This window comes from Laetiporus sulphureus, assembly GCF_001632365.1.
Source record: "Laetiporus sulphureus 93-53 unplaced genomic scaffold LAESUscaffold_46, whole genome shotgun sequence".
Lineage (NCBI taxonomy): Eukaryota > Fungi > Basidiomycota > Agaricomycetes > Polyporales > Laetiporaceae > Laetiporus > Laetiporus sulphureus.
The window spans coordinates 232,127-255,050 of NW_024468555.1; the positions used below are offsets into that span (position 1 = coordinate 232,127).

Sequence of the window (22,924 nt, forward strand, 5' to 3'; positions counted from 1 at the left end):
GTAAATTTGTGATGACGGAATGTGCAAGATCCGTAAAATCAGTTCAACGGGGTGACGCTATGCGATTTCGCTGAATCGATTTGGCGTAACCTTAAACTGAAGGAGCAGTCCACCGTAGCGAGCGTTGCTGCCTTACCATTAGCGTTGGTTGCACATTACATGCACGTAGCTGGCCGCTGTAGCAGAACATGGCCATGTAATCACATATACATAGCAACTTGTTCAGCAATTGGCAGTTGAATTGTGAGCCATCGCCGCGAGTCGCTGGCAGCGCAGTGCGGCACGCGCTTGAAGCATCGCTTGATCACTTGCGTCCAAACAGGGACATCAACATCTGCTGTCCTCGTCTCGTCGTGATCCATTCACCCTGCGTGCATTTACTCTCGCGGCCCGTAGTACATTGCTGATCACCATATCGTCTTTTGAAGGCAAGCCATCCTACGTGGGGCCAATGTCTGTCTACTAACCGGCCGTTCGCCACGATTCATCGCTGTTCAGTATAAGCCACCATGGAACCCGGTTTCTCGGTCGACGATGTCGGTACTCTTGGCTGCCGTATTACCAGCTGCATCTGAATATAATTCGATTTTCTTTAGATTGCGCCGATTGCTATCCTCATGGATGAGCTACGATCCGAGGATGTTCAACTTCGACTGAACGCGATCCACCGCATCTCGACAATCGCTCTCGCGCTGGGGCCGGAACGTGCTCGCGACGAACTCATTCCGTTTCTACAAGACTCAGTGGACGACGAGGATGAGGTGTTGCTAGCGCTTGCGGAGGAGTTGGGGAGTAATTTTGAGGAGTACATCGGAGGAAACGAATACGCCCATCTACTTTTGGGGCCACTGGAGAATCTTTGCGCGGTGGAAGAGACGCTTGTCAGAGACAAGGTGCGTCCGTTGCTTCTCCCAGCGAGGGCCATGCTTCTATAAGGCGTGTTACTTCGACGTATATGCTCACTTCCTCGATTACCATTAGGCCGCGGAATCCATCACCAAAATCTCCGCGGCGCTCAGTCAAGCCCAGATCGAGAAATACTACATTCCTCTCCTGCAAAGACTATCGCATGGAGGATGGTTCACCTCCCGCACGTCGTCATGTGCACTATACGCCCCGGTGTACGACAAAGTCGCGCCCCAGGTGCAGGATGAGTTGCGTAGAGGATTTGCCGCTTTGGGGACGGACGATACGCCAATGGTGCGACGGGCGGCGGCGAAGTGGCTGGGTGTACGTCTTCACGTACTTCTTATGAGATATGTTTTGCGCTGATCGTGCTCGATACTATCCAGCCCCTGGCGAAGAAGTTCTCGAAGCCTCACGTTCTTGCGGATGGTCTCGCTATCTATCGTAGACTGCAATCGGATGATCAGGACTCCGTCCGTCTATTGACCGTGGAGGACCTCATTGCAATAGCTCAACAACTCACGCCGGCGGAAGTAAAGGATCAGTTACTGAAGCAGATCAGGCAGACCGTGTCTGACAAAAGCTGGCGAGTGCGGTATATGGCAGCCAGCCACTTCAACGAGGTCGGTAATATGGTAGATGCCATTTGAGATTATGCTGATTATGATCAGCTTGCGGAAGCGGTTGGGCAAGAATTGGTCCGGGAGGAGTTCATCGGGCACTTTGTTCAATTGCTCAAGGACAATGAAGCTGAGGTCCGTATTGCTGCCGCAGGCCAAGTTCCAGGTACGCGATTCCCTTTGTCCAGGAATGCTTGAGAAAGTAACGTTCATCCAGGCTTCGCCAAGCTTCTCGAGAAGGAAGTGATCCTTGCACGTATTATTCCATGCGTGCGAGAACTCTGTCAGGATACTTCCCAACACGTCCGAGCTTCTCTTGCAAACCAAATCAGTGGTCTCGCTCCGTTGCTCGGCAAGGACTCGACGATTGAACACTTGCTTCCGTTGTTCCTCCATTTGCTCAAGGATGAGTTCCCGGAGGTTCGCTTAAATATCATCAGCAAGCTTGAACAGGTCAACGCGGGTACGTGCGCAGATCTTTTCGTATCTGTAAGGGCTGACGTGGTCGAAGTGATTGGTATTGATTTGTTGTCGGAGAGCTTGCTACCGGCCATTGTTGAACTGGCCGAAGACAAATCATGGCGAGTGCGACAGGCCATCATCGAATATATCCCTCTTCTTGCAACCCAGCTTGGCAAGGAATTCTTCGACGAACAGCTGGGCAACCTTTGCATGTCCTGGCTTGGCGACACCGTCTTCAGCATTAGGGAGGCCGCTATCGTCAACTTGAAGAAGCTCACAGAAGTCTTTGGCGTTGACTGGGCCAAGGTCCAGATCGTGCCGAAGGTGGTCGGCATGGGTCAGCACCCAAATTACCTCTATAGAATGACTACTGTGCAGGCCATCACAGTGAGTATTATTTTTCTTCTTGCGTAGATTGTTCCCTTACACCTGAACAAGGTCATTGCTCCGTCCCTCACTCTCGATATCGTTCGCGGAGAGATACTCGACACCCTCCTGCAATTGGCGAATGACCCTATACCCAACATCCGCTTTAATGTCGCTAAGGCTCTAGAAGTTCTTGCTGACACGTTCGGCAGCAGTCCAGAGGGAAAGCAATTGACGCAACAGAAGATTGTCCCGGTATTAGACGTATTGAAAAATGACCAGGATGCTGACGTGCGATTCTTCGCATCCCGTGCGCTGCAGAAAGCACATGAGATAGGAGGTGAGTACTCTTTGATCGTGCAGCAATAAATGTCGATTTCTGAAATATGTGCCTGAACGTTAGCTTGAGGGTGTCCATATATAGTCCTTACAATCGCCATTCGAAGCTCCTATTCTACCACATTCTCTTTGTTTTCTTACCGTTGTCAATGGCCGAAGAACAAGAATGTAATGTACAAGCTTTGTCACGATGTCTCTATTCGTCAGGCTCCGGTTGACGTATCAAAGGCGTGGTGGCTTATTCGACAATCAAGCAGTGACAGGCCTGGAGAGGTTTCAGAATAACCGCGCCACTGGAATCTGGTTTCTAGCCTATGGTAGCCGATAGAAGAGCTTTCAGAGAAGCTCAGCAAAACAGACCTCATGGATGCATGACAATGACTACTCCGCGCGACTGCCAAGATCGGTGATTTGTCGGTGCAAGTAACATGCCGCTCCATGGTCCCATGTCTCGCGCCTCTACTTATCTTGGTGAGTACGAGCGCGTCAATTGTTGGTGAGACCGGTGCACGTTCTGTTGACACCGCCAAGGAATGTGATGTGAACGATCCAATCACCGATCCAACGCTACCGCACGGTGCACGGATCGGCCGGAGTCCGTTGTTAGGTGACCGAAGACCGGTACCATAAAGGCGTCGGCTAAATCTCGCCTTTTCGCCTTTCTGGTTCCCACCTCTCATCGTATAGCAGTCTGTCGTTCCTTTGAGCCCACGATCGTTTACCATGGCCCGCTTTTCCGCCCTACTTTTCCTGGCCGCCGCGCTTCCCTTCGTACTCGCTGGCTCGGACAGTTGCGCAGACTCCGAATTCTAGTGAGTGTTTGTAGAAAGTCGCCTTATGCTTCGTTTCTCTCTTTGCTGACGTGTGCTTTCTCGAAAGTTATGGAATCAAAGACTGCTGTCTTCCGTATGGCGGTACATCCAATACGACATCGCCTCCTCAGGGGAATGAGCAATGCCCTACAAACGGCTGGTACTGGCACGACGGCAAAGAGGCCTGTGTTCCGAAGAAGCCGGTTGATCAAAGCCCTACTCCCCAGTGCTCTGGTGGCTGGGAGTGGAACGAGTCTTCCTCTACCTGCTGCGAGCCCCACACCACGACGACGTCCGCATCGCCGACTCCATCTGCAAAGGGCATCAGCTCGCACCACAAACGTATTCTGAAATCGCGTAACAACCCCCTCTGCCCCGACAACTTGGAGGCTTGCCCCATTGCCGGCTTGGGTGGGCTCACGGGAGACTATGAGTGCCTCGATACCATCGCTGAGCTTGAGTCGTGCGGTGGTTGCGCATCCACTGGAGAAGGACAGGACTGCGCTGCCATCGAGGGTATATGGAATGTGGGGTGCGTGCGCGGGCACTGCGCAAGTAAGTCGGGTCATGTCATATCAACCGAGATCATGGGCATCTGACCACGATATGGAAGTTTATACCTGTGCACAGGGTTACAAACGGTCTGCAGATGGGAAATCGTGCATCAAACTATGAGTGTGGTTCAGCTGCTCAGCTGGACGCACAGAACCGCAAGCACCTGAGGCAATGTCCTCGACGTATCATCATCATGAACAACCTTATATTCTCCTAACTTTCCCACCTTCCTTGAGAGCCACTGTTCTTTAAATTATACCCGCGTCGCTTGGTTCGGGCTGGGCTCGTCATTACATGGCTGCAACGTTGGAATGGATACTCACGTACATTCTGGACTCTCATACTGATGATAGTTTCCTTACATTCACGTCGCCCCATGCTCGGTCACGTCCCCTGTGGCGTCCATGTAGTACGTACTATGCCGCAAGCTGCATGTTTGTGTCGTTTGTCTGCAGGAGTGCCACATATACCGATTCTGTTTCGTCGGAAAATTGCGATTAGATACTATTCAGGCGCTTATATGGGTGGCAAAACGGTGTTAGAGTCACGTGAGCGCGACGCGTCGGTGGGGGCCAATGAGAATGCGGAGGAATGGCCGAGCCGTCAAACAAGGTTCAGTTGAGTCGCGCTATATAAGAGGTCTCCTCAACTTCAACACTCGCTTGTCACGTCTTGTCCCGAACGCCCGCCGTCTTTCGCTCGTCTGCTTTATACTCTACCTAGTCTCATATTTTTGCAGCGCTAGCCGCTCGCATCCTCTTATCTTCAAAACTAATTATCGGTACCTCAATCACAATGTCCTCCATCCTGCGCGCCCTCTTCCTGGTTCTCCACGCTGCGGCTATTGCTTCACTGGTTGGCATCTCGACATGGTCTACTCCAGCTCTTGCGTCTCCCCTGCCGTTGCCTCTCCCACTTTTGAATGCATATACCATGGACCTGGCTCAGCGGACGGATCTCTCGTCTAGAATGTCCGACGGCAGCTCGCATCATGACCACAACGTCACTCTCAAGTCGCATCTCGCTGATCATGGGCCTGCGTCTTCTGCTCACTCTTCGTCCGTGTCAACTCACAAGCGCCAAGCGGACAGCAGCGTCATGAATAATTTTGACATGTTGAGCTCGTACTCCGCGCAGATGAACCAAAACGCGAACATAATCCGTGCGTGTCATGTCTCCTCAATGATACCCACTAGGCTAAACCATGAGCAGGTGGCATGGCTAGCGAGCCGGCGTCTGAGCGTGCTGCGAACGCCGACTTTAGCGAGCAATATTTGACCGAGCTATCGTCTTTCAACACCAACTTCCGTGGCTTCCAATCTGTCCTCGCTGCGCTAGCTGCGGACAAGGGACTAGCCAACTACAACAAGAATGATCAGCTCGAGACCTTGCTGAAGGCCACCGTCAATGCTGTGAAGGACATCCTGGGCGATACCTACGAAGCGATCGAGAGCATTCCAGGGATTGGACCCCTCCTAGGTCCCAGTAAGTTCATGCCTGATGTGTGGCGATGATGTGTCTCATTGCGCATACAGCCGTCTATGACATCAAGTGTATCATTGACGAAGTCCTCGATGCCACGGAGAATCTGACCGATGCAATTATCAACGACTTGGTACCACTGCTTCGCGATCTCCTCGGTCAAGCCACCTCTACGGCATGCGAAGCCGGTGTCGAGATTGTTGGCCTGTGCCTACCGCTATGACGGAGACGTTTTGAGCACACGACGGGCGACCCTTTCCCCTCCCTTTCCTCCGATCATGACCATGTATAATCAAGGGCTGGACCCTCATATGTATTGATAGTATTTCGCATCGTTGTGTATCATGATTCGTTTTGCATTCGTATTGCATGCATCGCTGACAATCTATCCCACTGTTGCAACTCCGAGACGAAGCTAAGTTTGAACTGTGGACCGGTGACTCTCTGAGTTGGTGGTGTAAACAAAAGGAGTTAATGACGGACTGCAGGGCATGTGTTAAGTCCGTCATTAAGAGAAAACCGGTATGAAGGCAAACCGGTGTCCGGGTAAGCTGCATTAAATACAGAGGATGTCGAAGACAAGGAGCAGAGCTCTCAGGCCTCCATGTCTGATGCTCAGGCTCTAAGCACGGAACCATGGTATCGCTACTCTTCAGATACCCATCGGTCGGCCATAGGTCCAATCCATGGCAGCTGAAATCGCACCAAACCATTGCGGGCGGCATCGATGTACGCCTGCCAGCTACGCAGAACATAAGCAAGAGACTTCCATTCCGGTCAATATCAATGCACTCACGTCATGTAAAGCAAAGGCGCTGCTACTATCAACGTAAGGATTGTGCGCATGAAGGATGGGAATTGAAGCAGGGACGCCAAAATCCGCAGCAAGATCAAGGGCGTAGACAGCAGGGCTGATTGGTATGCTAAGGCGAAGCGAGAATGAGCCACTGGACTGATACAGGAGAGGTTACATGAGCAAACCATGAAATCGCACGTAGTCATTGTCGGTTTCCAGTATAAGTAGCAGCAGAGCTGTGTACGAGTTTCATTTGGTGCGCATCCGTGAGTCGCGACACCCGACTCACCAGATATTGGCCCGAGCAGATACGCAAACGCAGCTAGTATGTCCACTCTCGCACCAAATCGTGTCTCCCAAATTTGCGCCCCACTTTCTGCCGCTGCCTCCTCCACGGCGCCGGGGCCTCCGGCTTGAGAGGTGTTGAAAGTCGGAACAGCTCCAGACTGGTATGACATGGGTTGTTGTGAGGATGCTCGCGGGGGCCATGCGCGTGATGTGTGTCTAGAGGAAGACGGATACGATGGGTCATCGGGTGGTGGAGTCTACGCATGTTCGGTGAATACGTTTTCTCGACACCAGGACGCAGACGTACTCACATAAGGGGCGAACGATGATGCGAAGCTGGTTCTACTCATGATGGTCACGCGTTGCAATCGATGCAGATGTAACAGATGCGTAAGGAGCAGTATAAATACAGGTATCTGGCCCGCCACCGACAGGAACGTCCCTGAGTACTGAGGACGATGTGACTTAAGAGTAAAGCGCAGCCTCACATCCCTGCCGGACCGGCGGCCTGAGAACTCTCAGCCACAATGGTATGTACACGTATTTGTCCCACACCGTGTTGCCCCGATAGGGAAGGTTCCTCGACGGCCCAGTCGACGTCCAGCTTACGGGAATCAGAAAAGCGTGGATACTAGCCATGGTGAGTGCTATTCCTGTTGCGTATTGGATGTCGTGGGAGTCGTTGGGTGCGGTGGAATGGTGGGGAATGGTCGGCAGTTCGGTGGATGGAGGACATGATGGCGGGATGTACCATAGCGGACCAGGGGAGTGGAATAGATGACTGACGTGCTGCCCGACTTGCAGACCGACCCAGCAGCACCCATCACCATCCGGACCCGCAAGTTTATTACCAACCGCCTCCTCTCCCGCCGCCAATTTGTCGTTGACGTCCTACACCCATCGCGAGCAAATGTGCCGAAGGACGAGCTTGCCGAGCAGCTCGCGAAGATCTACAAGGCCGAAAAGGGACGCGTCGTTCCCTTCGGCTTCAGGACACACTTCGGTGGTGGACGCAGCACGGGCTTTGCGCTGATTTACGATGACGAGGCATCGCAAAGAAAGTTTGAGCCCAAGTACCGTTTGATTCGGGTACGTTCCCTGTTTTGACGTGAGCGAAGACCGGACAATCTCACTCGTTTTATATACAGCTTGGCCTTATCCAGGCGCCTCCTAAGACCAACCGTAAGCTGCGGAAAGAGCGCAAGAACCGTGCGAAGAAGGTCAGCATGTCTTTGCATCTAGTTCATCTCTACGACTCTGACTCTACGCTCATAGCTCCGTGGCACCAAAAAAGTCAAGGCTGCGGAGCCGCCGAAGAAGGGCAAGTAATGGTTGGGCGCGTCGTGTATTATCGGTGCTTTCATCGTCTCTTGCATTTCATACCACATTCGTCCCCCTCATCCCCCACCCCATCGCGGGGCAAACGTTGTGCCCCAACTGTATCGTACTGCGTATGCTGGCCTTCTCCTCGCTTTCATGAGTCCTATGCGCATGCCGAACTATGACCGTCACCTCGACCGCGCTGCAGCACTGCACATGTGCCGTAGGACTTGCGGGTCCCCCATTGCTCTGTTCGCCTCTGATACCATCATATTACGAGATGCCTGGACAGTACATTGTGGGTATCGCATGGGTGGTCTAGGATATTGCGTACGAACAGGAAGAAAGCACAGTGCAATGACGACATGACAAGGTAAAGAGCTCAAAATCCCAACTTCTTGTGAATTATATCCGGATCTTCCTGGTATTCTTCTGCAGAAACCCACATCTGTGGCCGGACATGCATGAGCCTGGGAGAGGTGTACCAGTGAGAGAAAAACGCGCCTTTCTGAACGTGTTCAATCCGGCAAGGATGGATCCCCCGATCCAAGTTGAATACTTGCGTTCCGGCGGTGCATAGATCTTTATCTTCACGTCTTTGAGGGACATCTTCTTCACCTCATTCAGCAGCCGATCACCGAATCCTAAAAATATCGTGAAAGAGAAGGCGCGATAGACGCAAGAAACGACATACCACGACACAAGGTGCTTCCTCCGCTGAGAATGATGTTCGAGAACAGACTCTTCCGCAGGTCAAGGTCGACTCGGTTGATTGAATCTACTACTACTTGATGTACACCAGCATATTCTTGACCAATTAACTCTGGATTAAATAAGATCTCTGGCGCGCGAAATCGTTCGGGGCCGAGCTGCCATCTTTCATTAGCTACGCCCTTAGCATACAGGTAACAAACACGCACTTGCACAGTATTGCCGTCGGGCAGCCGGAACTCCTCGTTCCGCCCAATGGAATCCTTTTCTTCCTTTGCGGGGTTGAGGGCAATATAGCAACACTTCTCTTTAATGGTACGAACGACTTCCCGTTCAGCCGTAGTGTGCAGATGATGTCCTGATTTGCGCAGCAATAGCTGGAGATGTTCTGTCACGTCGCTAAGCACTGGCATGAGAGCAGGGCCGAATGAGCGAGGCTAGTGATGCTCACCGTCCTGCAACATCCACTCGTCGGATTGCATGCGGCATAGAGAAACCTTCGAACACTGGAACAGCATGTGTGACACCATCCCCAGAATCTAACACAATCCCGGTTGTCCTCCCTGAAGAATACCTGAATGCAACGCATCTCGGTACAATGGAGGCTTAATTAATGAAAGCGTGCTTACAGCGATAAGACAGCTTGAACAGAAATAAAGAGTGCAGGCACATTGAAGGTGTCGAAGAAGATTTGGGCCGCCACGTCTCGATTATGCCGAGGGTTCAGAGGTGCCTCTGTAAACAATACGGGGTGCTTTGACGAACATTATCATCGGGTGTGATGAAGTAGGCAAAGTAGACGAACCTCTTCACTAAGAGTTCCGAGCTCTTCAGCGTACACCCAACTCCATATACGTTCCATGTCGTCCCAATCAGTCACTATCCCATGTTCCATCGGGTATTTGATCTTCAACAGTCCTCTGAATTCCTGAGCCTTCTTGCCAATGAAGACATCTCCTTCTAAAGCGCCTGCCATAACACGTATGTGCTTAGGCCGTCCCACACTAGTGCACCATGATACGGACGTTAGTGCGCTGTGCACGGGCGATGTGGGATGTCCCTAACCGTGAAGACGCACAAGGACGGGAAGAAGCATTTCGGTTGGTCTTGTCCTGCAAACCCAGCCTTTATAGTGCCCGATCCCTGTATGCGACCAAACGCTTGTCAATGGACGGAGCGGGACATAACCCAATAAAGTGGACATACATTGTCGATGACTACCGGCTGGTTTGTGAGCACATCTTCGAATTCACTAGCCATCCTACTTTACTGCACAAGGCGTAGTTCTGACACGGCCCCGGTGGACAGACACCGGGCGATGATTTACTGGTGGCAGACTCGAGATGGAGGTTTAGGTGTAAGACGCGTCGCGAGACGGCGCGACTAGCGCGTCTGACAGAGCTCGCGCATGTACTCATCCTTCTTCCGTTCATCATGTCGACTTCGTCGCGATGGTTCTGCGCTCTGCTGCTAATACTGTGCCTTGCTGTGAGCACCACCAAGCTATCTCGGGGAAAGAGCCTGAAATTCACAGGAGTATCTCGCAAATGTAGCTGTCCACACATGCTATCCTCGGTCAAAAATGGGAGGCCACAGAACTCTGTAAATGTGCGTCGAACTCAAACACAACTCCAATTCGCATGCGCTCATAGTCCTTGCTATGCAGGCATATGTTTCGGCTCCAACTACACTATCTTGCACATGGAGATACCTGACAATCCGAAGCAACCTTGCCTGTCATGCACGAAGCAATGGTGTCTAAACCAGAATCTGCCTATATGTGCAGGTGCCACGCTAGGAGATGCAGACCCTGACACAGCAACGGGTAAAGAGGGTGATGTCGAAGCAAGGTGCTTTCGTGAGTCTAAAGAGTGTGCGCTCTGGTTGTGGATTCACGTTGATTGGTCCGTTTCCCAGAGCGAGATTCGCCAAGGGACCAGCTCGTGGTGACTATCTTCCTGCTAACTGTGTTCGGTCTTTTGCTTGGGGCTGGTATCAAGGGTAGGATGATCAAAGCCGGCCTCGATACAAGCCTGCCATGGCATACAAGCAGACGGTGGTGGGAGGTGAGCCCCTTGCTCAGCCTGCGAATGACAAAGTTCATCTTACAAAGTCAATGCAGGCATGGATCCCTCAGAGACATCCTGAAGACATTGGATTTGAGCTCGCGAATCGTGTTCGCGGGTTGTGGAATCGAGGGCAAGACGACAGGCGGGATCAGTACATCAGCGTATCTGTGACACCTACATTATGACTCTGCATCGTGCTCTTATATGTATTACTATTCGCTCTTTTATATCTCATTATTATCGTTCACAACGTTGTGAATACCAGACAGTCAGAATCTGAGCTCCGCCCTGCTTGATGAAGATGCTTCGGGTTATCGTTCAACAGACCTTCTTCCTGGGCGTTTGAGCCAGCTTGCCACCGCTCGGGTTCGCATACACACACACCTGCACGTTCTTGCACGTTCTTGACCTTGTTGACGGCTGGGCCGCTGTCGTCAGCACCTGATTTCAAATCAACACTGCCATCAGAGGCACTGCGCCAATGTGTTGATGATTACGGAACGCATCGAGGACGAGTGTGCACTGTCCCATCTCACACACCGACATGGGCTCGCTCTGTTCAAAACCAAGCACTCTGTCGGGCGGAGATACCGTTCTCCGTCCAATAAACAAAGGCAAAGAAGGACACACGCTGAGCTCACAAGCTAACGGAGGCCAGCCCCAGACGGGCGCTCGCACGGCTGCTGCAGAGGCTGCTGAGAAACGGCGTCAGGCGGTGAGTTTTATAAGATATATTCTACTACGTTTCGTGCGAACAACTTTTCCATCTCAGGAGCAAAAGCGTGGCACGCAGGCTGCGAACCCAAATCGGGGTAAGTTGGCAGCACAGCTGGAGGCATCGAAGAAAGCTCCCAGGGCACCGGAGCCCAAGCAAGAAGAGAGGCTCGTGGTGAGTGCATTCCTGCCTTCTTGCATGCCGAAGACACGTCAATCCTGACGTCTTCGCCTGCAGTGGGATTGACCGCCGCATTATTCCATGCTATTCGTACATTCGAGCTACTTCCGTTACGTCAACCTATCTTCGATGATGCTGCGTGCCTCGTGCTTCAAGCTGATGTGCTGCCCCGCAATCTACGCAACCAGTAATTTGCTCGCAGAATCCACCGACGACAAGTTCCGCGAAGGCAGTCATTTACGTGTTCTTGCAGCAAAATGTATGGAAGCAGATTCTCGTGTAGGAAGAGTGCTTCGCCGATTCGTCCCTTCTGACTTATTATCATAGTTGCCCTTCGTTCGCAATCGAACAGTATGATACAAACATGCCAACGTGGGTCAGCAGTGCCAGTACTAGTGTTGGTTAATCGAAGGTGCCCTCCTTATTCGCAAACATTTGTACAGAGGGATATGCTTCAGTCGTAATTTCCACGTAAATAATAATAAAGCTACGTTACAATATTGCAATGGACATGACGGGCGCTTGTTGAACACCAATACTCTGGAAGCAGTCGCTATCACCACCACTACTGGAGGATAGCGCACGCGACCGACGGTCGCGACCGCACGCAAGCTGGCTATATCTACACACTCCTTAGCATCATCGTCGCCAAGACGGAGTGTTTGTCGCTGGCCGATAACAACCCCCATATGAATGACAGAAGCCGCATGGGAAGCGGAATGGGACAGAGTGCTATGGAAGAAGAAATCATACCCGGATAACTACGTGCCAAAGTCGTTCCTATCGTCTCTTTCCAGGAATTGTAAGTTGTATGCCCTTGCGGAGGAATACGTTCTGCTCACCTAGGCGAACATCAGCTAACTTCGTACCATACACGTATTGGTATCTAGTCCGCGCGTCCTGCGCGATCAGCCAGCACCTCGCCACAATCTTCATCTTCCTTGCTGTATTCATTCAGTTGAATGAGAGCAGATTGGATGCTCGTGTTCTCATATGGATGTCTATTGGTGCATTCATTACGGGATATGCCCTATGGGAGCTGGTCGACTGCCGTAGTGACAGCAAGACGTCAACCGGGGCAAATCGTACGTGCCCTCAAACCTTCTCCCTGATCTCTCCAATCCTCACGCGCAACGTGACATTCATGCAGATGCCAAAGCCATGAAGTCATCTATATTGGTCTTTCTGGCCCTCATGGCATTGTCTCCGGTATTGCGCACTCTGACAGCTGCGACGTCCTCAGATTCCATATGGGCGTTGTCAGCAGGTCTTTTCGTGCTGAGCGCACTACTGGCGGATTATACCCCTCTTCGTGCTTATATCCATCACCAGGAGAGGTGAGTGTGAAGCGGCCGTATATGGTAATTCTCGTGGTACGATTATGACCCTCTAGGTTGACATCAGTGCTGTCTATGAATGCTGCAATCTCTTCAGCCGTAGTTCTCGCTTCCCGATTGCCGGATGACCAATCGGTTTTTGCGCTCATGCTGTTCTCCGTGCAGCTATTCGCTCTATTTCCCATCTTGCGCCGTCGCTTACAGGTGATGCCCCCTTCTCCCTCCAGGGTCGCCGACTCTGACTTCTACCATAGACCGGTCCCGGGTTCTTACAGGGATTTGTGACGCTTAGCTTGTGCGGATCTTCAGTTCGCCTGGCAGCTTCTGTGTCACGCATCGGGACCTGTCTTGTCTTCATATCACTCAGCTTTGTGATGTTCGTAGGGCCGGGAGTTCTGATCTGGGCGCAGAAGTACAAAAAGTACGTTCATCATGCCGCTGTCGGGATGGTCAGACTGACTCATTGCTCGCATCGCTCTATCGCCGCCGCAGTGAGATTAGGGGCACATGGGATCCAGCCGTGCCTGTCCTTAACAAGCCCGACAGGTTCGGAGTCACTCCTTAGAGGGCAATTTCATAATCAGGACTGGTGGCCCCGATCGGAGGTCGTGCAAGTCGTGATGGTACGGCGTGTGTACCCACGAAACGACATCTTCTGCAACCGCCTAGATTCTTGATGCATACCACGTGCTCAAGGGGCGATAAGCATTCAACGGTGCTCTTTGCCAGTACGTTGTCTGGTCAGCAGCCTTCGGCTATTTAAGCAGAGGTGACTTAAGCGCACTGCAGTCAATATCGTCAACGACTTTCCAATACGTCAAAGTAAAATCTGACCGGCCCTCGTGTCCGGATATGAGGAATGACGTGCAACTTCCGCTCGCCGACAAGCTCAGGGCGCGTTTTTGACAATGTATGTGTGTCGAGCATCTCACGATCATACAACGGGCGTCCATCATGAGTCGCTGCCCATGCACGTCACATGTGGATCACGTTCGTTCATATGGACCAATACAAGGGAAGCCTCATACTTCCGAGGCAGAGTCGTTCTTCTGCGTGTTGCTCGGGTATCATCCGCAATCACGGCTATGTGCAACAGATTCATCGTGGTCCTGGCGCCGATCTCACGTCACTTGTTCGGGGCCTCCCCGAGGTCCCCTTCGGCTTTTCGCACAGCACGTATCAATATTGTTTTGGCAAAAACTGATTGTATGTGAGTATATCAGCCTTTTCGCAATTGTCAGACTTCCTAACGCTCGTTCATCACAGCGCGAGCGAATATGGCCACATCCATCGGTGTTCGAGTAGTGAAGCCAACATCGAAGGCAGTGGTATATTACATATCAATGGTATCCTACATGAAGTGCAACAACGATAGCAAATAAGTAAGCAATGCGAAGCATGTGTAGATGGGTCTACAGAGTTCCAAGACTACAGCGGATGTGTCATCAGTACAACTTGTCATGATATCTAGCCATGTGTTTTCAATTGTGCACATCATCGTCGTCGTCGATGTGCAGACGCGGTCGTTTCGATCCTATGGCAACCCCCATCCCAATACCTCTCGCCTCCAAGGCCTCTACTGCCGCTTTCGCAGCGCCCTCCGACGTCTTCCTACTCCGATTCCTCGTTCGTCGCAAGGCACCAAAAGCCTGTGCCTTGATGACGGCAAGCGTTCCGCATATCGGCGGGGCGGGAGAAGGTGAACGGGAGACATGAGTAGAGGGAGCTTCGCTTCTCGTACGGGAACGACTAGAGTATGCGTATGATTCACTGTCATCGCTCTCGCGGCCACCGGAACCGTTTTCCCTCCGAGAGTAAGAAGCGAGAGCTTGAGCTATCGGACGATCGGTTAACGGATTGGAGCGGCCGTTGGGTCGGTAACGGGCCGCGTCACGGCTCGAGGTGATCATCGAGATGTCAGCAGTTCCTCCGTGCAAAGTCAGCTGTGGTTGCCGGCGATAGCCAAGCTCAGAGTGGTCCTGGACAAGTGAGCTGTCCTGAAATGTGAACGAGAATGGGGCGGGTGCCAACGATGTTGTCGATGAAGTTGATGTTGGCGTGGATGCTGCTGGGGAGATTGAACGGCTGGGTGGGGGAGGGTAGGAAGAAGAGTCGAAGGATGTCAAGGAACTTGATGCCTTCTGATCATCAAGACCATATTGCGTCGAATATGCCAGCTCTGATGATGTCAGAGTGGGCGATTCGAGATAGTTCGGGGAATGCGACGAACTGCTGCCATCGAAGACCTCGGGCGATAGCCCCGCCTGAGCTTCTGGCTGCATCCATGCCCCATCGCTAGTGGTATTGGCCGGAGGGTACGAGTATTGCTCATATCGCGACATCCTCTGTGCATCCAAGTGATGCGCCCGATTATCAGGAGACGTCTCTGCTCCTACATTGCTGGCCATCGTCACCGTAGGCGAACGCTGCGAATAGTCCTGTCCAGACCCCATGCTAGGATGTTGGAATGCTCCGCCGAGGGAAACCGGCTGGGCTGGATACCGCACGCCATTGTCCATGTACTGGCCGACATGGGTAGTGCTCATTGGAGACGTGATGACGCTCGGTGATGGGTGAGCTGAATATGGGGGCGCAGGAGGATAATCGTGCGACTGTGAGCTGAGATTGGCTGCTCCCCGCTCTTGCCACAACGTCTTCAACATGCGATCTCGCTGTCTGGCCTCCTGCTTCCAGCGAGCGACTTCCTGTCGCAGCTTAGCATTCTCTTCCTTCACCTCACTGCAAGAATCTTGGAGCTGGATGACCACGGATTCGAGGTTTGTGACTAGAAGCAAGAGAGATGAATATCGATTTCATGCTCTCGTAAGAATCGACGCCGTCGAACCTGTCTCTTCGAGGGTAGCGATGTAGTTTGCACGTCGCGCACGAAAGGCGGCCTGCGCATCGGCGTTCTTCTTCTTTCTGAGCGCCGCCTCCGACATTTTGCTGGCATTGTCGTCGGAGCTGGCTTTAGATTGTGCAGATGGACTAGGGGACATCACAGAGCGTATGATTGACCAAGATTCGGGTCAGGGCGGGATATAAACTGGCATGGCAAAAAGAACTGGAACGGAGGGCACGAGGAAAGGGTCCTCTTCGCCGGTTACACGGCTTGAAGGCTCGGCGCGGAAAGTCACGCCAAATTCTATTAGTTGATGTTTCTTCGTGCTCATTCTCATCAGCGAGCCTAAACCACATTTTTCAATCACAGGTCCGGCAAACCGATGCTCGAAACTGTAACTGTGGCCCGACCCTGTGGGCGGTCTCCCATCCGTGTGACCCTGCCCTCCCTTTTTTGTCCGCTCACTCATATCGCCGCCGCACGTGTGATATTCGCGGCCTCGTCGCGCACTTTATCTGCGGACCCTCTTGCAATAATCGTATATTCGCTGTTTGAATTACACGCTCGGGCGTCGTGGCAGACCCATGCCGACGACGCGGACGGCGCCTCCTGCAGCCACCAGAATTGCTCCCGAAGGCACCGCGAGCGTGGAGACCAATATTGCTTCATCACGCCTCCACCGCAGACATCTCTGATTCATCATCCTCGCCTTCTATATCCAGTATTTCCAACGCCAGCCCCGTATCATCTAGAACGCAAGCGACGCGGCGGCCAACCCTGCCGTTGACTGCCAGGGACGCAGACCCTTCCCTGCATCCGGTTAAGCGGCGGGATTTCAAGATAGGCGGACTGATTGGGAGTAGCTGTACCACCATAGAAGTTCGCCGTCAGTAAAGCGCGCCCGCTTAGATGAGGAATATTCCAAAGAACCTTGTTCTCTTGCAATTCTTGAACCACGATCGCCATCAACGCTTCTCTTGTAAAGTCATTTACGTTTTGCTTCACTTCTATTGTGTGGTAGGTTATATCAGAATACCTAATAGTCGCAAGGAAAGCTGCTTCTAGTTGTGAGCATTGGGGTGGAGCAAAATATCTCTTGGCTTGCCTGATTGATCGATGCGGTACACCAGCACGAGACTGCTGTCATCAAAAAAGTCCGCATCGAGTACATCAAATGGAATTTTCTCCTCACGCTCGTCTTGCTTCGGAAGTAAGCAAGCGAGCACAGCAATGTCGACGTGGAAGGCTGGTACTGAGGGATACCCGCCGCGCATTCGTGAAATACACACTGAGAATGATCAGTCATTCATTAATCCTTTTGGCTTCCGGTTATCCGTTTGACAATACGTACAATAGGACCGATCGTTGATACCCGCTGCCTGCATGAGCAGATATTGTTGGAATTTACCGGGCTGCTAGCCTCGCTTAGTGAACGAATATTAACACCGCTAAAGAATTACCTTAGTCGTCTCTTTCACGGTTCGTTCCCGCATCAGCGTGCCGGAGTCCGAACTGCTGCCATGCAGTGAAATTGCACTGTCAATTCCAGCGCGACTGGGGCTGGAGACAACGATAGCTGAGCGTGCCGCGGCGCTGGCCGCATGCAAGAAAATCCTTTGGCAGCGTGTCGCCAAATCTTGAATCAATGAATCAAGGTTTCGATCAAGGTGGGATAAATCTTTCTGCTTCACGTTCTGCAATACGATATAGAAATGAATGCCCTATCATTGGTGACTGGACGGACTCACGAGCCCCCATTCAAGCTGCTTCGGCTCGTTGAGTATAGCACGAGCCCGATGCATCACAGCGTGCAGGTCTTGCCAATCCCTGGGCACGCCTAAATCGTGAGGCGAGAATGAAGGAACTGGTCCCATGAACCACTTGTCGATAGCGCTAACCACCAGGCCGGACATTAGGTAGTCGTTCACTTCCAGGATGTCATGTTTGGGCGCGGGATGATTATGGTCGGACGATGAGCTTGCATGAGATGTCTCTAACGCAATGCTCCGTCAAGCGGAACACTCGCGACGGGAATTCCTACACACCGTGTTTCAGCCAGGTCATAAACTCCTTGAACCGGGCAAGTTCACGGCGAGCAGTTGCAGCTAGCCATCCTGAGAGCACGATGGCACGGCCTGTGAGTTCAAGGCATGTATGTATGTGAGACGCATTGAGGTCACAGGCATCGTATTGAGACCTGTTCGAATTAGCCCGTTAATCTTATACAACGGGGAGGTTCTTACAGTCGAGACCATCCCAGCACCTCTTCTAGCAAGACCTGTATACGTTGGCAGGCGGGAGCCACTCTCTTCTCTGCATAATCGCGCAACTTGGTCAGCGCGTCAACCATCGTTGACTCCCACTTCTGAAGGCCCTAAACAAAGCAGAGTGCTTCAGAACCGATACAACAGTAACACAATTTTAGCATGACCAACTCTTTCGCTCATTTGTTCTCCGCTTCCGAGGTAATCGCTTAAAGATTCGGACGTGCGACCAGTAGCCAGAAGACACGTCAAATCCAGCATGGCATGGGGCTCATCGTCTGCTCATAGACGTGAGGATTTCTTTTCACACAAGACTACAGCGATTAAATACTTACAGCCAAACTCAACCCTTTGTCTTTCCTCGAGAGCATGCACCCACTTTGGACCAAGTTCTCGAGCGCCATTTTGAGTGTCGGAGCCGAACCAAGCTGCACGCATATCCTTGACCACGCGCATTGTGTACCACACAAGCTCACGCACAGAAGATGATGTTCTAGCCACTTCGCGTAGTGTACGTTGTTGCAATTGCGGTAATCGCAGAATTATTGGCAGCAGCTTCGCGACCGTTTGTCCCGAATGCGAAAAGCGAGACTGAGCCAGGAACAGGTCTTTCTCCTTCAGTAGAGAGATCGTCGAGAATTCCAAGCCCGGGTCGACCACGCCGAGGGGATAACTGCCGTCAAGAAAACCGTACATGTGTCCTGAGTCATCAGTGGCTACCAGCACGCTGTCGACATTTGCTGTGTCAACCTCATCCAGATCCTCTCCGGGATGAGGGCCTCCCCAGAGCTTAGATGGCTTAATCGAGGCAACAAGGAGATCCTGCGGTAGTGTTGGCCAAGCTGAGATCATTTCCGGCAAAGATGATGTCAGGGCCCGAGTATGCGTGCTGTGGAAAGCAAAGAGGTCGGCAGCACTGCACAGGTCGTTAATATAACGTCGTTTCGCGCGTTTTCAATCTCTCACGTTAACGGTTGCGACTCATCTTGCAAGGAATCAAGCAACGGCTGACCCTTGAGGACCGAGTGAGCAGAACCTGTCTTGTGATTTTGTCATCGGCTATGCCATGCGCTGTCACTAATAGCACTTACGATAATATTGTCTCGCTTGAATATATCAGGGATACTGTTTTTTGTGTTCCTCTGCTCTGGCGCGAACCACCAAATACCGGTCAGCGCGACTGTCCGCCGAGTCCCTAGTCCCTGCAGCGGCGGAGAGATTGGTAACGAGCGTTCCTGGTGGCCATCTTGGATTGAATGGATGGTGACACGAGGAGGATTGTGAGCGACAGCGAGTGCTTGTCCTGCAAGTCACAGTGAGCCGTCAATGCATTGCTTTACATGACCGCTTACCATCGGGACTCCATGAGATGCTGACAACTTCGTGCTGGCTTGATGCATCGTCAAAGTCAAACCCGATTTCCCACTTCTTAGATCCTTGCATCTTCCATAAGCTCATCCTGTCCTTGGTACCCAGTCGGGTGATGACCACTAGCAAGTCTTTATCTGGACACCATGAAGAAGGCAGGATGCGTGCGGGCGAAGGTAACTGAATTGATGCTAGAGACACGATAGAGTTCGTCCCCATTGTTCACAAGCACATAGAACGTCGATGTGTTGATAGAACGTAAGATCAGGGCGTGCAGGCAGTGCTCAACTTCCCGTCCTGAATGGATGGATCAGGGCACAGGTTGATCGCGCAGTAGTATTTTGTTGCAATTAATATGCAAAACGTTCAACAAAGCTCAGCAGACCATTGCCTCACCGTCGAGAGAAGCGAAGATGAGAGCAGGCCACAAGTGCTAACGCCTGTGGGAGCACGCGACGCGTCGCGTCACATACGGTAGGTCACATGGGCGTCTATACTAGCACTCCGCCACATCCAACTACTTCGCCTTCCGTTTCATACCCTTCTTCTTTCCCATCCCACCAATAACATCCCCTTTCCTCGCGCGGACTCCCTCCTTGACAGATCTTCTCCCCATCTCTTTGTCAAAAGCACCGCCTATGCGTGTCGCTGCCTTGCCCCTCTTCTTCCTTTCCTTTACCTTTTCTCGCTTCTTACCAGCCGATGAGGGCTTCCGCTCTGGCTGACCGATTTTCGCAGGTCTGGAGGCCTTTTTTACGGAACGCACAGCAGCACGAATAGCTCCATTTTCTCCGGCCTCCTCGTCTTCTTCCATAGCCATCTTGCGACGCTTCGCTCGCCTTGATAATCCAGCGAACTTGTCTCTTTTCGGCTATATGGATCCAAATGTCACTACTCTCGCCAATCTGAAGTATACTGAGTGACTGACTTTGCTGTCGTCTGCCTTCTTGTCCTTCCCTCTTTTCGTGGAACCAGTGCCGCTCTCGTACTGCTCTTTACTCACGGCTACATAGATATGGTCAGGTTACCTGAAATGTATGCATCCTGTTGGATAATTACCTTCTGCCTTTGCCTTCTCTTTCCCTGTTTGGAACCACGTTCTGGCTGGCCGCGAAAAAATCTCTGCTTCGTGATCAATCATGTTCTGCCCCTTCTTCAGTTCCATCTCGGCTTTGCGCAGCTAAAGGAAGCTAGTGAGCACAGTGCATGCGAAAGAGAACCAAAAGATATTACCTGCTTTTCTTCCTTCTCTTCCTGCAGCACCTCAGAGATTTCCTGCTTGAGAGAGTCCAGCTTCGTAGCCCATTTCGCCACCACCTCGGGAGAAACTTGCCGGTGCCGAACCGAGTCTTCAGCAGTGGCATGCTTAATTGCCGCCTTGAGCATCTTGCGGTCGGCTTCACCGACAAGAGTCACTGACCTGCACGCAGCGCAATCAATAAAACCAAACGATGTGGTGATGTTGCAATCGACTTACCGACCCACCTTACCAGCACGAGCCGTCCGTCCAACACGGTGTAGGTATTGTGCCAACTGCGAGGGCATGTCGTAGTTGATTACAGTTTGAACGCCCTTGATATCAAGGCCACGCGATGCAAGATCGGTCGCCATCAAATAGTCCACCGCACCATCTCTAAACTGTTGTAAGGCTTTGAGACGCTGTACGCTGATGTCAGCATCGGAATCCGGGGATTCATCAATACGTCAGCACCAACCTGCTCCTGACTGAGATCACCATGCAGCTCATCTGCCTTCATGTTCAGCAAGCCGAATACAATGCGCATCTGGTGGGCAAGCTTTTTGCTGCGGAAGAAAATAATGACTTCTGACTTGAATGTCCTCTTGCACAACGCAACGAGTATCGCAGACCGCTCAGCTTCCTTCCCGGCTCGCACACGTACGAATTCTTGGATGAGCCCGCGAGCGGTACTGCGTTTAGGATCAACGAATAAGCGCACGGGCTTGTTGAGCGACATTCGCACAAGCTCGTCGACGGAATCTGTCATGGTCGCAGAGAACAGCATCGTCTGACGCGAAGCAGGACACGACTTGATGATCTCAGTGAGCTCTTCCGCGAATCCATCAGAGAGCATTCTGTCAGCTTCGTCCAACACAAGTATATCGAGGGCGTCGAGGGTGAATGTGGGAGAATTGCGTAGATGATCAATAAGTCGACCTGGAGTGGCAATGATTATATCCGGCCGTGTACGGAGCGTCGCTTCTTGAGCCTTCACGGACAGACCACCTGATGGGGCAAAAAAAGTAAGCAAAGACATCGAGTACGCTGAGGTGTTGTATTCACTCACCAACAATAAGACTGAATCTGATATCTGTATGGCAAGCCAGCTTAGCTCCAACCTCGAAACATTGCACTCCCAGTTCTCTCGTCGGCACCAAGACGAGGCATCTCGTGGCAGCAGCCTTCTTGCCCCGGTCGCGGTACATAAGTCGTTCCAGCATGGGGATGATGAAGGCCGCCGTCTTTCCCGAGCCTGTGACGGCATTTCCCACTACGTCCTTTCCTAGTAAAGCAACAGGAATAGTGACAGCTTGAATAGGCGTAGGTTTATGGAACGCAAGGGAGGTAATTGACTTGATGATGGGGCGCGAGAGATTCATTGATAGGAAAGACGTGTGCTCTTCAGACGGTGCGCTGTCGGATGCAAAGAACGCAGCTTTCCGGTCCTTATCAGCCTGCGTTTCTTCTTCCGACTCACTGTCGGATGATTCATCGTCCTCTTCTTCGTCTTTTTCATCACTCTGCTCTCCTTCTTCTGATTCAGAATTCTCGTCAGACGTTGCTAGAGGGTCTTCCTCATGCGTCTCATCTTTACGTCCCATGTACGCATCGTCCGAGCCGCTGTCCTCGTCTTCCGACTGATCTTCGTTGTCCGATACTGCGCTTTCGTCACTTTCATCCTCCGGTTCCATGTTCTGCCATTTGGCTGTATGAGAATTACGTTTGCGCCGTTCAATGATATCGTCCACAGTGATAGGTTCCTTGAACGAATAAGCCGTGTAAACTGCAGAGCGATGTCCAAACGGGTTCTTACCGGCTTATTGCCGCTCCTGACCAAGTCATAATAGTTCATAGACTCCTCCATCAGTTCAGAATATGGATCTCCCGAAATATCGAATACAAAGTCGGGATTCAATTGCGCATCCTCCACGGCCAGGATTTTTGTTGTCGTCGTCGCAGGCTTCATCGATGGTGCGACGTCCTCCACATCAGAGTCAATGGTCATAACAAAGTCCTCGTCCTGAGCCATGTTGTCCTAGCCAGAAGAGAGGACCAAAAACCGGAGGGTGTCGGTATCCAACGAGTGGTAGCGCGATTATCGAAATTTCAGCGAGATCGTATCTCAGATTTCCTACCACGTGCGATTGCCGATCAGCCCTTGATTCAGAATACTACCGCTCGCTACGCGCAACGACCACTGTGGCTGCGGCGCACTGTGCACGAAGATTCTTCGCAGAGTGATTGACTCTCCA

At 51.9% G+C, this 22,924-nt stretch overlaps 12 protein-coding genes across 12 annotated transcripts; 7 read left to right on the top strand and 5 right to left on the bottom strand.

The window, feature by feature from the left end:
• The first annotated feature begins 294 nt into the window (after positions 1-294).
• LAESUDRAFT_400019 (ARM repeat-containing protein) lies at positions 295-3,089 on the top strand. Its single transcript, XM_040902306.1, has 9 exons — positions 295-428; positions 499-536; positions 597-893; positions 982-1,230; positions 1,293-1,529; positions 1,578-1,692; positions 1,744-2,375; positions 2,427-2,694; positions 2,758-3,089. Exons 2-9 carry the CDS (start codon positions 510-512, stop codon positions 2,760-2,762), a joined length of 1,830 nt encoding a protein of 609 aa, XP_040760465.1. The 5' UTR covers positions 295-428; positions 499-509; the 3' UTR covers positions 2,763-3,089.
• Positions 3,071-4,229, top strand: LAESUDRAFT_400004 (uncharacterized protein). The gene is made up of 2 exons (XM_040902305.1): positions 3,071-3,505; positions 3,573-4,229. Exons 1-2 carry the CDS (start codon positions 3,417-3,419, stop codon positions 4,102-4,104), a joined length of 621 nt encoding a protein of 206 aa, XP_040760466.1. The 5' UTR covers positions 3,071-3,416; the 3' UTR covers positions 4,105-4,229.
• A 1,048-nt stretch (positions 4,230-5,277) lies between these two features.
• On the top strand, positions 5,278-5,765 carry LAESUDRAFT_661393 (uncharacterized protein; the record flags this gene model as incomplete). Its single annotated transcript, XM_040904935.1, has 2 exons — positions 5,278-5,545; positions 5,596-5,765. 2 exons carry the CDS (start codon positions 5,278-5,280, stop codon positions 5,763-5,765), a joined length of 438 nt encoding a protein of 145 aa, XP_040760467.1.
• Positions 5,766-6,187: 422 nt separating this feature from the next.
• LAESUDRAFT_762613 (uncharacterized protein) lies at positions 6,188-6,976 on the bottom strand (the record flags this gene model as incomplete). Its single annotated transcript, XM_040913128.1, has 5 exons — positions 6,188-6,284; positions 6,339-6,465; positions 6,524-6,574; positions 6,628-6,883; positions 6,938-6,976. The coding sequence occupies 5 exons, from the start codon at positions 6,974-6,976 to the stop codon at positions 6,188-6,190; spliced, it is 570 nt and encodes a 189-aa protein (XP_040760468.1).
• A 374-nt stretch (positions 6,977-7,350) lies between these two features.
• On the top strand, positions 7,351-8,316 carry LAESUDRAFT_684989 (40S ribosomal protein S24). The gene is made up of 3 exons (XM_040905874.1): positions 7,351-7,715; positions 7,775-7,846; positions 7,902-8,316. Exons 1-3 carry the CDS (start codon positions 7,404-7,406, stop codon positions 7,953-7,955), a joined length of 438 nt encoding a protein of 145 aa, XP_040760469.1. The 5' UTR covers positions 7,351-7,403; the 3' UTR covers positions 7,956-8,316.
• Positions 8,317-8,328: 12 nt separating this feature from the next.
• LAESUDRAFT_738615 (actin-like protein) lies at positions 8,329-9,917 on the bottom strand (the record flags this gene model as incomplete). The annotated part of the gene is made up of 9 exons (XM_040910915.1): positions 8,329-8,394; positions 8,451-8,590; positions 8,641-8,815; positions 8,867-9,056; positions 9,109-9,231; positions 9,287-9,411; positions 9,463-9,661; positions 9,736-9,800; positions 9,864-9,917. 9 exons carry the CDS (start codon positions 9,915-9,917, stop codon positions 8,329-8,331), a joined length of 1,137 nt encoding a protein of 378 aa, XP_040760470.1.
• Positions 9,918-10,045: 128 nt separating this feature from the next.
• Positions 10,046-10,983, top strand: LAESUDRAFT_744920 (uncharacterized protein). Its single transcript, XM_040911340.1, has 5 exons — positions 10,046-10,145; positions 10,211-10,265; positions 10,324-10,515; positions 10,575-10,723; positions 10,780-10,983. The coding sequence occupies exons 1-5, from the start codon at positions 10,092-10,094 to the stop codon at positions 10,909-10,911; spliced, it is 582 nt and encodes a 193-aa protein (XP_040760471.1). The 5' UTR covers positions 10,046-10,091; the 3' UTR covers positions 10,912-10,983.
• An 88-nt stretch (positions 10,984-11,071) lies between these two features.
• Positions 11,072-12,080, top strand: LAESUDRAFT_705793 (uncharacterized protein). The gene is made up of 3 exons (XM_040906600.1): positions 11,072-11,441; positions 11,499-11,615; positions 11,679-12,080. The coding sequence occupies exons 1-3, from the start codon at positions 11,271-11,273 to the stop codon at positions 11,685-11,687; spliced, it is 297 nt and encodes a 98-aa protein (XP_040760472.1). The 5' UTR covers positions 11,072-11,270; the 3' UTR covers positions 11,688-12,080.
• Positions 12,081-12,314: 234 nt separating this feature from the next.
• On the top strand, positions 12,315-13,523 carry LAESUDRAFT_661330 (phosphatidylinositol N-acetylglucosaminyltransferase; the record flags this gene model as incomplete). Its single annotated transcript, XM_040904929.1, has 6 exons — positions 12,315-12,423; positions 12,479-12,706; positions 12,772-12,958; positions 13,015-13,162; positions 13,213-13,379; positions 13,451-13,523. 6 exons carry the CDS (start codon positions 12,315-12,317, stop codon positions 13,521-13,523), a joined length of 912 nt encoding a protein of 303 aa, XP_040760473.1.
• Positions 13,524-14,247: 724 nt separating this feature from the next.
• On the bottom strand, positions 14,248-16,023 carry LAESUDRAFT_729981 (uncharacterized protein). Its single transcript, XM_040909752.1, has 2 exons — positions 15,804-16,023; positions 14,248-15,743 (listed from the first exon to the last, which is right to left on the bottom strand). The coding sequence occupies exons 1-2, from the start codon at positions 15,955-15,957 to the stop codon at positions 14,440-14,442; spliced, it is 1,458 nt and encodes a 485-aa protein (XP_040760474.1). The 5' UTR covers positions 15,958-16,023; the 3' UTR covers positions 14,248-14,439.
• A 189-nt stretch (positions 16,024-16,212) lies between these two features.
• On the bottom strand, positions 16,213-19,800 carry LAESUDRAFT_400322 (uncharacterized protein). The gene is made up of 13 exons (XM_040902307.1): positions 19,417-19,800; positions 19,156-19,367; positions 19,031-19,104; positions 18,400-18,980; positions 18,236-18,342; positions 18,044-18,174; positions 17,846-17,997; positions 17,549-17,793; positions 17,261-17,494; positions 17,152-17,215; positions 16,906-17,088; positions 16,731-16,855; positions 16,213-16,663 (listed from the first exon to the last, which is right to left on the bottom strand). Exons 1-13 carry the CDS (start codon positions 19,649-19,651, stop codon positions 16,469-16,471), a joined length of 2,538 nt encoding a protein of 845 aa, XP_040760475.1. The 5' UTR covers positions 19,652-19,800; the 3' UTR covers positions 16,213-16,468.
• Positions 19,801-19,949: 149 nt separating this feature from the next.
• On the bottom strand, positions 19,950-22,638 carry LAESUDRAFT_661280 (DEAD-domain-containing protein; the record flags this gene model as incomplete). Its single annotated transcript, XM_040904924.1, has 8 exons — positions 19,950-20,303; positions 20,361-20,437; positions 20,492-20,612; positions 20,666-20,852; positions 20,910-21,091; positions 21,148-21,677; positions 21,739-22,432; positions 22,486-22,638. 8 exons carry the CDS (start codon positions 22,636-22,638, stop codon positions 19,950-19,952), a joined length of 2,298 nt encoding a protein of 765 aa, XP_040760476.1.
• Positions 22,639-22,924: the final 286 nt, after the last annotated feature.